Here is a 12,774-nt window from a genome sequence, read left to right as displayed (position 1 = left end):
TCGAATGGGCGGAGAACCTTGAAAATCTCGTATTTATAATAGAAACAACGAAAACAGACAGACGAAACTGAACAACGAAGCATTTAAACTTTAAACGAACCAGCGAACTTCGAATGAAAATTTCATCCTAACCCCAATCGTACTCCCGTCAATGTCCTTCGAATTTTTTTTATAAATGCATATATTTGATCAAAAGGGATTATTGTAAACTTACAATTAGTTTTTGACAAGAAAGAAAAAGTAAATACGTATACGTATTTTCGTATGTGGTATTTATGAAAATACCAGTTTAAATACTTTCTGCATTCCAAGGATTATTAAGAAGATACGTTGTTCTCATGCACGAGAGAGAAATATTTCGAGGAAAAATACTGCAAAATATCCTTTCCTTATTTCCTTATTTCCTCGTTTCTTTTTATTCTGACACCCCTCGCACATCATTCGCTCCTCTCTTTCATGTTCTCTTGCTATCTTTCCTTTTCATCTTCATTTTCTACCTTCCTTACTTACCCTAATGATAGAAGTCTTATCAATGCGGAATTATAAATTAGGTGTACATAGCGTAAAATAAATATTTTTAATTTAGTTAACGACCATCGTTGTTCTTTTCCCTTGAAAACGGGAGAACAAAGACGCTGAAGAAGACTAAATATGGTTACGTACGTACAACGCATCTACATTTTAATCTCAATTATAGCTTACTTTAGATTTCTACGGCGGGCCTTGTGATTTCGAAGAGATCATAGTATCTTGCTAGTTTTGTACACTTATAACTTAAAAAGTTCTCGGGTAAAATAGCGAGCGATAAGCCCGGTATCTTGGATCTTGTATCTATTTGATCAGCCATCCGAACCAATTTACGCAAGGCCATCGATCGACCAGCAGATGATCTAAATTTCGACATTCAGGATTTGAAAAGATAATGTGACCGCATCTATGTGGCGATCCATACGGAACCTGTAATCAATACAAATCAATCGAATCGATTCGATGAGCTTGGAGATATTTTATGGAAGCTAACATTTTTGTCTCCTAATAGGAACATGTACGATGATCTTTGTAATTTTGGTCACATCACCATTGCTTCATCCGTCCCCTATCCGGATCGATGATGTCTGGTAAATATTATGGAGATTCGTTTCACCTGCTAAATATTATAATAACGTGTACTTGCGCGGTCTAACAGCAGGTGATAAAACAATGGAAAAAGGAGAAGGAGCGGCGCAGACTTATCACGTGGGCCTGACTTCATTTCGCGTGTTTCGATGCTCGCCAGATTCACTCGCTTAAATTACATTGATTCTTCATACATAATTCCTATATACATGCTTACAATCCCAATTTATTGGTCTCAATTAAAGATTTCCTTTGTCTATTACATTAGATTTGTTTATTAGATGGATACAACATGCTTTTGAAAACTTTTATTAATTCTATTAGTATAGTAATGTCTTTATGGTATTTTACTTTGTTAATAGCGTATTTTGCGATTGCATCGTTCACACACTCGGATTAGTTGCTGTAAATCGTCTAAAAGCAAAATAGCAATTTACTGTTTTCGATGATGCTTAGATATATACTTGTACATACGACGTGTCGTCGCAAATAAACAATATCTTTTTTCATAGTTGATATATACTGGTCAACTTCTGTTATTGCAACCATCGATACAGAAAATAAAATTAATCGATTACATCTACAGTTGTTTGCATTATATGTACATATATGTAGGTTGAACAGGACGAAAATATGGCAATAACTGAAATAACAGTTCGATTTTCCGACGTGGTTATACCTAGATCTAATTTCGAAAATATGGACAACACGTTAACGTAAAACTAATAATACACGTATGCGTACGTTTTTGAGTCGTTTCTTTACGTTATTTTGTTGATTCTCAGACATACAACGACGATTGTTTAGAGGTTGAACTGTTATATATAGTTAGTTTTACACGGCGTATTATATTGCTTTTTATAACTCTACATACGTATATATGTATTCTGACATGTGTATTTTGCATATTATCATGGGAAGCAGATTGTAGTTCAGTTAATAGGATTCAGGTGTAAAATACAAAAGATAATTAAAAAAAAAAAATAGGTAAAAAGGTCTTATTGAACTTAATTCTATGTTTTATTATGATTAGTATATATTTTTCTTCACGAACCTTTCGCGAGGGCTAAGAATAACCCAACATACGCTGGACGAGGGTTATCTTATAACATTTATTAATTACTTATTTTAAATACTTTTATACTTTCACAATTTTTCCTCCATACAATACTATACAATACACAAATTAATGTATAATATATATATATATATATATCATATATATGTATATAATATAAAATATGCATTACAACAAAATTTGATGTAAATATTAAATAACGAAGAAGAAAAACTTGAAAAGGATGAAGGATGTAACAAAACCATCATTTAATCACTTTTTTTATTACCACTTGAATTAAGACATTTGCTATGTTCGTCGTTTAAGCGATCATACTCCTTGGTAAGAGATTCAGCTTGTGATTTTATAGCTTCTTTATCTTTCTTCTCTTTTGTAAGCTGATGTTCCAATTCGTGATTTTTCGCTTGCAGCTCCTTAACTTGATTCTTCCATTCTGTTATTTCCTCATCATGAGCTTCATTTGAGTCATTTTGTGCGATCTCTCCGATTGTCTTTTGCGACAATAAATGTTTCGCTGTTGTAGTAGCAGATTCAGCCTGTCGCATAGCTGCTTCATTCTGTGCCAACAGAGTGGCTTGAGTAGAAATTAAAATCACAAGTCGATGTATAACAAGACTTAAAAACAGTGCGAAACCAGCTATGTAAAAGTTTCGTTCAGCTCTGAATAATCTCATATTGCCTATGTAAAATAATAGTGGAATAGAAATTAGTTCTCTAAATAGATAAAATACCATAAATATGCCACTAGAAATGTACATATATATATACACACGCACACACATACCTTGCATTTCAGCATTCAAATGATATTCTTTATGTTCGGTAACTGTAGAATATTTTCGCATTTCTCTAATAGCATCCAATAGAAACAAAACCAATATTCCAAGTAAAAATAAGAAGTAAACTGATGCTTGACTACTTAAACTTTTTAGAAATTTAGATTTAAAAAGCTTCTGCCATCTTTTAGGTGAAATAATTGGTAATACTAATAATAAAACTACTACAATTTCAAAATAAAGAAATCCAGCAATTAAAGTCCAGTGCAGGCTCATGTTTATTTGTTATTGTAATGGATTTACACATCTGAAATATCGTATAGAAAAATTATTATTGTCAATAATAATAATACATACATACATACATACATACATACATACATACAAGAATTACGTACTAAAATTAATAGCAATAAAGTATTAAATTCAAACCAACTATTCATCGTCTACATTAACAATTCGAATAGATATAATTAAGTAGAAACATAAACAAACTAGAAAATATATAACAATATTGGATTCGTACTAACATGTAATAAGAATTAGATAAAAATTATTAGATTAGTTATTTATGATTTAGAAATTTGTTTAACTGAAATGAAACTTTAATTGATTGACATCGATCAAATTCTATCTGTACATATAACTGCAAATGTTTATCATCGGACATTATGCAAAATAGAAATTATAAAATTAAGTTTTAAATTGTATAAAGTACCAAAAAGAAATAAATACATTTAAAATATTTTCTATGTCTTTAGAATGCGTATTAAATATATTACAGACGACGCAAATATAATAAAAACAATTACCGTAATACCTTTAAAATCTAAACTAACCTGTTAGTTGACTGCTATCAACTATATGATGATTCATTCATCATCAGGATTGCCAATATTCTAAACTTAGTAATTCATTTGCACGAAGTCAAAAGTCTTTCGATATTGAATAATGAAGCAATATATTATATATCGTATTTAAATCCGTAACAAGTAAAATGTTTCATCTTTATCTTACTTTACGTAATTTCTTTCTAAAACGTTTCCAATTGGCAAGTGATACTAGCAATCTTAATGTTTATATTATTAATTGGCAAAAGTTGCTTATTTTGCGTTAATTATAATGCGCTAAATATACAAAATTGGCCAGTATTTCGTCATAATCAAATAAATAATTAATTAATGAATTAATTAATTAATTATTTAAAAATAATTGTTATGTGATTTTATACAAAACATTAGACACTAAAAATACATACCAGTATGTAAGAAGTAACTGGTACCTCCACGTATATAGTGTAAAAATAAATGGTACAAAGTGCGAAGTATGCATATGTATGTATCGTGAATACAGTTTTCAAAGTAAATTAAAAGATAATCATAAATTTATACAAGCTGTTCCACCTAACTCTGCCACCCTTGATTACTCTCTTATTTGTAACGGCACGAAAAAAGATGTTTGGGCAGGAAGTTATTGTATTTCAGGGGGGGAAATTAGGCTATGAGAATAAAAAGTAAGTCATCTCCTAGAAAAGATTTATGGAAATGAGTTTAGACACGAAGAAATTTTAGCCAGACGAGATGATAGGACAAAAGATGTAATTATTGATATGACTATGTATATACGTGTCTTTGATTTCCTCGCTTTTTGATAGAAATTAATTAGAAGAGTATAAAGGCAGAAGCGCGAAAAACATAAACGAATAAAGATGAGTGGAAGTCATAGAAATGTGCTTCAATTACATCTATTATTCAAATTTTATCCGAATAAATAAAGAGTATTGATACAAAATTACGATAATGAAAATTATCACTTAACAAATAATTGTTTTCGAATCATGTCAAATCATACGAGATATATACGTAACACATTAATGTGATTCTCGTGATTACATATCTATATGTAGTATTTTATTTCTAACTGCCATTTACCTTTCTTGTATTTTAATCGATCCTGTTTTCATTTGTTGTATTTTTATATTATTTAAATGTGATATTTCATAATAGGAATATTACTTATTGTTACTAGTATTATAAAAATAAGTGTACAAAGTCTGAATATTTTACATAATTTACATATTACATAATTTATTTTCGGATAATTTATTTTTCGAAATTTTTTTATTAAATAACATTACGTTTGGCTACTAATAATTCAATATTAAGATATATTAACAACGTGCTGCAATCACACGCGCACGACGCTGATCTACGCAATTAGAAAACTCTTCGACTAAGGTAGAACACTTCAGAATTTCTTTAGGATGATCCTGGTAACATTTGAACACTTTCTCAGAACTATTTTTGCATGGTTGGACAGTATCATGAATATTTACCCCTTTTTTACCTACAAAAAGATATAATAAAAGGTAAATTATCAGTTTGCAGTATAAACAACTTATAAACAATATAGTGTTTAAAGAATGCTATTTATATCTGTATCTGTTTATATAATATATATATATATATATATATTTAACTTAAAAATAACATACTATAGAAGTAAATGATATGTATTCTGTATGCAGCGTGCATGTATGAGTATATGTGTACAAATTGTACAAAGCAATAAATATTTTAAATATATATATATATATATATTATATTTTATATTATATAAATATATAAATCTTATGAAAGTTTAAAAAAGAATAATCATGCGTACAATTATTAATAATTATTAACGAATGTGTACAAAATGTTAAGAGTGGTTAATACAAGACTAATTTAATTATGAATACCATACAGAGTAATCATAACTTTACAAAAGAAAGTGGCAAATTTATATATACCATCAATATACAATTGTTCCGCTGCTTTTTTATATTCTGCGTTAATGATTTCATTAATTTCTGAATGTTTCTGTTCCAATTTCTGCAAGCGTTGTTGCCAATAATTATCCTGTTTACGAAATTCTTGTTCATTCTGTTGCTGTATTTGAAGAGCGGTTAAAGTTAATTGTGGATGATACGTGGGATATCCAGCATTCGCTAGTATATCACCACTTTGAGGTAATTGTTGAGAAACAGTTTTTTTAGAAGACGGCTCTGCTAAAGTAGTAGATCTTACTTCACTTGCCACGTTAATATTTGTTTCAGGCACTTTTTGAGTTAAACGCTCCACAACAGATTCCGATATTTCTATTACACCTATTTCTTCGTTATTGATAGTAAGTTTACGAGTACTTTGTCCAGAACCCATACTGTCTGTTTAAATTTATTTTTTGATAAACTCACAACAAATTACTTCCAAATCTTATTACCTCTGCCAGTAAAAATATTATGTCACCAATAATTAAATAAACTGTAGGACCGGTTACCTGAAACACATGTAAGATTGATATAAATAAATAATTCTTTTTAACACCATTTAAGCGTATTAATAAAATGTAATTTTTATGTAAAGACAAATATCATACTAATATTCTACATGATCTGTACTCTCATTTAATTTGCAAACTAATAAAATTGAAAGCAATATCTCTTAATCACAATTTCAATATTACATTTCTTATTGTCAAATGCCAAAAGTTTTGTTATACCAAAATAATATTTTATGAAAAATGAAAATACATTTTTCACTACATTCTTCTTGTAATTGCTTTTTTTCTTAATATTTAGTCAAATCGCACACATACGTATGTAAGAAATTTTCGATGTCCTTTTTTTGTTTTACTAACTGAATATTAACAGATTGCGAGTAATGTCAATGCACGTATGACAGCAAATGTGTACGTATCCTTTATTTTTTACATACTTTAATTTGATTGCTGCAATCAATAATATAGCAACTGCTTACAAAACTATTATTCTTTATTAATAAGGTTACAACTATACCAAAATCTGGGAACACTGCATCGATTAAAATTAATATTTTATTTATCATGAATAAGACATAATATTTACACAATCACTGTAATTATTTATATGCATATGATAAAAACAATTGGATTTAGATGTACATCAAAGCTACAGTACCGTTCTATTGTTATTACACTAATATGTTTAAATATACGTTAATCAGGAAAAAAATATGTAACATATAACCTACACACATTGTATATACATACGCGCATACGTATGTATAGATAGATATACATATACATTGCAGTACAAAATTTTATCGTAAGGGTAGGTTCACAATTCTATCGCAAATTCGAATTTCGCTTTGTAACATAAGCATTTACTTAAATTATAAGTAAGAAGGCGATACTTTGCAAAATATACATATGTTTTAAGTGTTTTCATAAATTTATATTCACAAAAATATAATCATTTATTATAAAAATAATTATAGAGATCATAGAGAATCATGTAGAATCATTGAACGAAAAAAGAAGAAAAAAGAAAAAAAAAGGAAAGAAAGAAAAGTAAAGGGTAAGATATTCTATAAATACATTCTTGTATCCACAAGAGTCGCCTGTGCATTAAGTAACTTATAATAATATCAGGAAGCAGCAATTGAAAGTTACCCTGCATTTTCTTAAAATCTCTATAATATAATTTTAGTTTTATTTCATTTAACTATATAAATTAAAATTCGGGAATAAATATATAACCTACAAATTTCGCGATTGTTGGCAGAGAGCTTTCAGTTAAAAGTAACAACAGGTAACGGTAATAAAGCATAACATAATTTCTTTCTAATAAGATTTATCTGATTGATTCCTTATCTCGACACAAGGATACTAACTTTTAATTTCATACTAGAAAGTTAATATCGATATTTCCTGACAATAAACCTTTAATTTTTGGAACATTATTTCATCACTCTTCCCCCGTCTCTACCTCTCAGCATTCTCACGCATCGTGCATTGTATTTGAATGTTTGAATGCAGGTGAAATAAGATCTTTTACACTGTTTTTAACAGATATATTCGTGACGGTGATAGCCTTAGTTTTTAATTCGGACACCTAGCCCGGCAAGGCCATTGTACCTGTAATTTGTGGAATGTTTATATTAAGAATATGAGTTTTTAATTGCCAAATATACGTCACATGTATACAAATATAAATATGACCATATATTTTTAATGGAATCTATAATATCGCAATGTATAGAAATATATCGTTGTATTACGATACATTAAAAAATATATGAATATATATATATATATATGAATTATTAGCTAAATATTGACAAATCTGATGATAAGTCAAGATACATAAATACGTAGTTACAGAGATATGGAGTAGAATATTTCCTTCCTGCCAAAAGTATAGAAGAAAATTGAGTCGTGAAAAATCAACATGGAAAGCAAGAGGATTTACACATTCGGAGCGGAAATGCTATAAATGTCTGAAACAGAGACAGAGGCAGAGGCAGAAACAGTCTACTCGTCCTTTATCTATTTCGAAAAAACGAGGGCTTTGTTGTCGTCTTCCATATTGATTTTTCACAACCTAATCTTAAAACGATTTTCCCTAGCGAGTGTTTATGTGAGCATGATTAACAGGTCAGTTTATTTTAAATGTATTAAAATAATAGTTTTTAAACTCTTACTATAAATATATATAAATATTGGTTAGAACGTATGTAATACGTTTAAAATTATAGAAGTAGTCTAAACAAATGACATGTGTTGTTGACTATTTTTTTATTTTTAACTTTGGTTACACTGTTGTAAATTTTAATTTTTGTCATTATTATACTTATATAATGTTTAAAGATGTTATTATACGATAATAATTTTTGTTACAGTTGTGATCTAAGAAAAGAAAAAAGAAATAAAAAGGAAAAAAAAAAAGAAATAAATAGAAGGTAAGGATAACAATTAATATTTTATTAAAATAACGATATGGGCAGAACTTTGATTTAATGGAAACAAAATTATTGTCATTTTTCATTACAATAGTTTTCAATGGATAGAATGCAAAAATGTAAGTCTTAACTTTAGGAATCCAGCAGTGTAAATGTTACGAGTACGTAATGTTGAACGTTCTTAGCGTATTTGACCAGTCGTGTTGGCTTTTCTATCCACGATTCGTTCAGTGATTGGAGTCGCTGGCTATGACAAGTACACGCGAACGGCGACCACTTAGACGGAAAAAGTGAAATATTTTCCTTGAGATATATGCCCCTAAAACAGTAAAAATTAGAGCATGGAATTTACTGCAAGTGAGTACTGAATTAGGTTGGAGTTAGTAATAAGATTCCAGCCGCTTACGTTAATACGTTAATTTACGGTAAAGTTTATCTACAATACGTGTCGATGTTTTAATTACAGCCGGCAAAGGTACCCACGGAAAAAAAAAGAAAGAAGGAGAATAAATGCTCATTTGTGTCCGCCAATCAGGTGATAGATAGAAGCAGCATGGCATTAAAATAAGCTGTTAAATACGCTGAAAACGCTTAACTTTACATACGTACAACTTTTGAATCGCTGGATTGTTAAAATTAAGATTTGCATTTTCAGAATCTACGCATTGAAAACTATTAGATTGCAATAAGAAAAGGCAGTAATTTTATTTCCATTGAGACAAAGTTTAACTTTATTTTTACTCATAAGGATTTCAGTATTATAATATTTCATATGTTATAGAGGTACCTATTTATCTAATTAAATGATTTTTATTAAACATTTCTGTCCATATGAATATAAAACTTTGACATATATTCTATAAACATCTTTCGGTCAGATTATTTAATGGTGCCTATAGAAATTATTAACTGGACAGATGAATATGCAGCATCTAAATGTTTTGTGATATATCTAGATATTTACAGAAATTAAGCAGTGTTTAATCATGAGTCTTCAGTGGTCTTTAATCGCTGGATTTCTGTACGTCGAAGTCATAATAGTTTTACTATTGGTGTTACCAATAATTTCACCTACGAGATGGCAAAAGATTTTTAAATCCCAGTTTTTAAAAAGTTTAAGCGATAGAGCGTCAATTTATTTCTTAATTTTGCTTGCAATATTAGTTGTGATTTTATTGGATGCTATTAGAGAAATGCGAAAGTATTCTACAGTTGTAGCCGTAGAGAGAGATCATCATCATGTTGATGCCGGATTGCAAGGTGTATATTCGTATTTCTCTTGAATCTATCTTGAATTTAGGATCTGATTCTGATCCCATTATTATTTTATACAGGTAGCATGAAACTATTCAGGGCACAACGTAACTTTCATATATCTGGTTTCTCACTGTTCTTAAGTCTTGTTATACGTCGTCTTGTAATTTTAATCTCTAATCAAGCCGCTCTACTGGCACGAAGTGAAGCAGTTACGCGTCAAGCTGAATCGGCAACTACAACAGCGAAACATTTGTTGTTACAACAAAAAATTAGCGGAGAGACTGTTCAAAATGACTCGAACGAGGCTCATGATAAAGTAACGTTAGAATGGAAAGCTCAAATTAACGAATTAAAGATAAAAAATGAAGAATTGGAAAATCAACTTGCGAGAGAAAAGAAAGATAAAGAAGCTATAAAGTCGCAAGCAGAATCCCTTGCCAAGGAATATGATCGGTTAAACGACGAATACAGCAAATGCGTTCAATCGACTAACGATAAAAAAAGTGATTAAATTCCTTTTATTTCCTTCTTATACTTTGTTCTTCTATATGAAAATTGCTTTCGACTGATATCTCTGATATTATAGAGTTCTGTCGCCCTGTATTTACTTACTGTATATATAATAAGATAAATAAGAATAAATTATTTAATATATAATTGTATGTTACAAATTTGTGTATAATTAATTAACACATCGATGTGTGATACAAACGCTTAAATATGTTTACTCGATACTGTATTTTAATATTAAAATATCGTTGTGGTAACCATTTTTAGATATAGTAGCAATATTTAAGTATGATTGGCTATTTCAACGTACTTTATTAAAGTTTTATAATATGGTTTATCAAAATTTTAAATAATAAAATACTAAATGAATACAACTGCTCAATATTTTTTCCTTTTTCGTTTAACCTTGCTTTTCCTCATTTTTCTTTTTACATTTTCCGAACACTGAATATTAATCGTATTAATATTTATAGAAATTTCTAAAATACATATAAAGGTGAGAATTAAAAGGCCTAATTCGAAAGTTTTAGCTGTTTACTGCAGCTCATGTACATACATATATACATGTATAAGAGAAGCCGTGCATACACATATGTATGTGCGTGTATATGTATATACATGTACGTACGTACGTACGTACGTATGTATAGGTTGAAAAATAATTTTTGGAATATTCACCAGGAGTGCTAGTGTTGTTCTATGTTTTAACCAAAGTCGTATATGTTATACTGTCCGTCTTTATTAACTTATTCGTCGATTATACAGCTAATGAAAAGTTAAAAAGGATGTCTCGGCCGAAAACAGGACCTCAAGATTTACCTCCTAAGGGAGGATATCCTCCTTTCAATATCAAACGAATCAAGTTACGTGCCTTTCTAGCAGGTACAAACTAACCTATAACCTACTTAACCTATGTATTAGTTTATTATCTAATAGATCATTGGAATTTGACTCGGAATTTTTAAAGTAGTAATAGACTGAAATTAATTGAAATTAATAAATTTGAATATACAATTGTTTCTTTAACTACTTGTGTACTTGTGTATATGAAATATTTGAAAAACGATATGCAAAGTTATCAGAAAGTAAAATTAATGGAATTTAGTTAAAATATTAATTTACAAGAGCAAATTATGTGGCAAAATCACCTTATATAAAATTATAATGGTAGAACAAAGTATAATTAATTTTTAGGTCGTATGGGTGTGGGGTTATTTATTGTTACCAATATCGTCGCAACTCCACTATACTATAAAAATTGGGTAAGCGAGCGAAAAAAAATGCTTGAAACGAAAAGTCGGGAACTAGCAACAGTGCCCATCTTGTTGGCAGAAAAAGATAGGCTGTAAGCATAATTGTCTTATAATGGATGTCGCGTAATTTGCCGCGAGAAAGATATCTTGTACAAGTTATGCTATTTGCTAGTAGAATTTCATAAACGTTAGCAATATAGTTTGCTATTATCCTCGTTTGCATTTCATGTATTATGCTATTTTTCTAATACATATTTATTAGTTATACGAATGTATCGTGTATATTTTCTAACCTATTATGTAATTACTGGTAGCCTGATTTTTGAAAGATTTTTGCATTTAAAGCAAGAACAATTCTTTGTCACAGGGTGTTAAAACATCTGAAACGATTGAGAGAATTAGAAGCCGATGTAATGAAGGATTTCCCATTTTGGGAAGTAGGCACATATTTTGGAACGCCGATATACGAAAGTGTCCCAGAAGATACATATATTGCACCGCTATTCGGTGAATTGTACACATATGCAGATCCTTACGAGTTACCAGCTATGCAATTTTCACATCTGATGGCGTAAACTTTGCATTATGAGGTTGATACGTTAGATAGTATGTTGTATTACATTAAATATAATTAATAAAGTCATATTACAAATACACGAAATTGTTGTGTTCTTGTCTTGTATACTATAGCGAAAGCTGTTTAGATCGTAATCTTTATCATACGATCATAGTAGAAATGGAGTAATTATTACGTAGAATTTGGATTAAAATTTGATGGTAGTTTGCGAGAAATTAAATATTATTCGGGCGATTGCTTCGATCGATTGCGTAAAAGTTGTAAATCTTGATACATGCGTTTCTTAGGGGGGAAAAAAAAAAAAAAAAAAAAAGAAAAGAAAAGAAAAAAAGGGGAATGTAGGAAGAGAGCGGAGGCTCTAATCCGGTAAATGCCATCATAAAAGATGACAAATTAATTCACTTAATTGGTTTCTTTTTTTTTTTTTTTTTTTTTACAAACGAAAATT

At 29.5% G+C, this 12,774-nt stretch overlaps 4 protein-coding genes and 1 long non-coding RNA gene across 9 annotated transcripts; 3 read left to right on the top strand and 2 right to left on the bottom strand.

Moving 5' to 3' along the window:
• Window positions 1-2,427: 2,427 nt before the first annotated feature.
• Window positions 2,428-3,966, bottom strand: LOC139993362 (B-cell receptor-associated protein 31-like). Its single transcript, XM_072015017.1, has 3 exons — window positions 3,810-3,966; window positions 2,979-3,277; window positions 2,428-2,873 (listed from the first exon to the last, which is right to left on the bottom strand). The coding sequence occupies exons 2-3, from the start codon at window positions 3,244-3,246 to the stop codon at window positions 2,443-2,445; spliced, it is 699 nt and encodes a 232-aa protein (XP_071871118.1). The 5' UTR covers window positions 3,247-3,277; window positions 3,810-3,966; the 3' UTR covers window positions 2,428-2,442.
• Window positions 3,967-5,075: 1,109 nt separating this feature from the next.
• Window positions 5,076-7,905, bottom strand: Chchd3 (Coiled-coil-helix-coiled-coil-helix domain containing 3). Of its 5 annotated transcripts, none has more exons than XM_072015020.1 (3): window positions 7,662-7,905; window positions 5,762-6,288; window positions 5,076-5,316 (listed from the first exon to the last, which is right to left on the bottom strand). In XM_072015020.1, exons 2-3 carry the CDS (start codon window positions 6,168-6,170, stop codon window positions 5,141-5,143), a joined length of 585 nt encoding a protein of 194 aa, XP_071871121.1. In that variant the 5' UTR covers window positions 6,171-6,288; window positions 7,662-7,905; the 3' UTR covers window positions 5,076-5,140. The 5 variants fall into 5 exon arrangements, with proteins under 5 accessions (XP_071871121.1, XP_071871120.1, XP_071871123.1 ...); XM_072015019.1 differs by lacking the exon at window positions 7,662-7,905 and adding an exon at window positions 6,947-7,051; XM_072015022.1 differs by lacking the exon at window positions 7,662-7,905 and adding an exon at window positions 6,806-6,929.
• Window positions 7,093-8,729, top strand: LOC139993364 (uncharacterized). Its single transcript, XR_011801369.1, has 2 exons — window positions 7,093-7,579; window positions 8,670-8,729. It is a non-coding gene; the product is annotated as an uncharacterized lncRNA (long non-coding RNA).
• Window positions 8,730-9,663: 934 nt separating this feature from the next.
• On the top strand, window positions 9,664-10,643 carry LOC139993361 (B-cell receptor-associated protein 31-like). The gene is made up of 2 exons (XM_072015016.1): window positions 9,664-9,989; window positions 10,064-10,643. Exons 1-2 carry the CDS (start codon window positions 9,716-9,718, stop codon window positions 10,495-10,497), a joined length of 708 nt encoding a protein of 235 aa, XP_071871117.1. The 5' UTR covers window positions 9,664-9,715; the 3' UTR covers window positions 10,498-10,643.
• Window positions 10,644-11,172: 529 nt separating this feature from the next.
• On the top strand, window positions 11,173-12,403 carry Nd-b16.6 (NADH dehydrogenase (ubiquinone) B16.6 subunit). Its single transcript, XM_072014028.1, has 3 exons — window positions 11,173-11,378; window positions 11,691-11,841; window positions 12,117-12,403. The coding sequence occupies exons 1-3, from the start codon at window positions 11,282-11,284 to the stop codon at window positions 12,322-12,324; spliced, it is 456 nt and encodes a 151-aa protein (XP_071870129.1). The 5' UTR covers window positions 11,173-11,281; the 3' UTR covers window positions 12,325-12,403.
• Window positions 12,404-12,774: the final 371 nt, after the last annotated feature.

The sequence above is a fragment of the Bombus fervidus genome, chromosome 12, assembly GCF_041682495.2.
Source record: "Bombus fervidus isolate BK054 chromosome 12, iyBomFerv1, whole genome shotgun sequence".
In the NCBI taxonomy this organism is placed as follows: Eukaryota; Metazoa; Arthropoda; class Insecta; order Hymenoptera; family Apidae; genus Bombus; species Bombus fervidus.
Note: the sequence above shows the minus strand (reverse complement) of the source record. Positions and strands in the feature narration are given on the sequence as shown.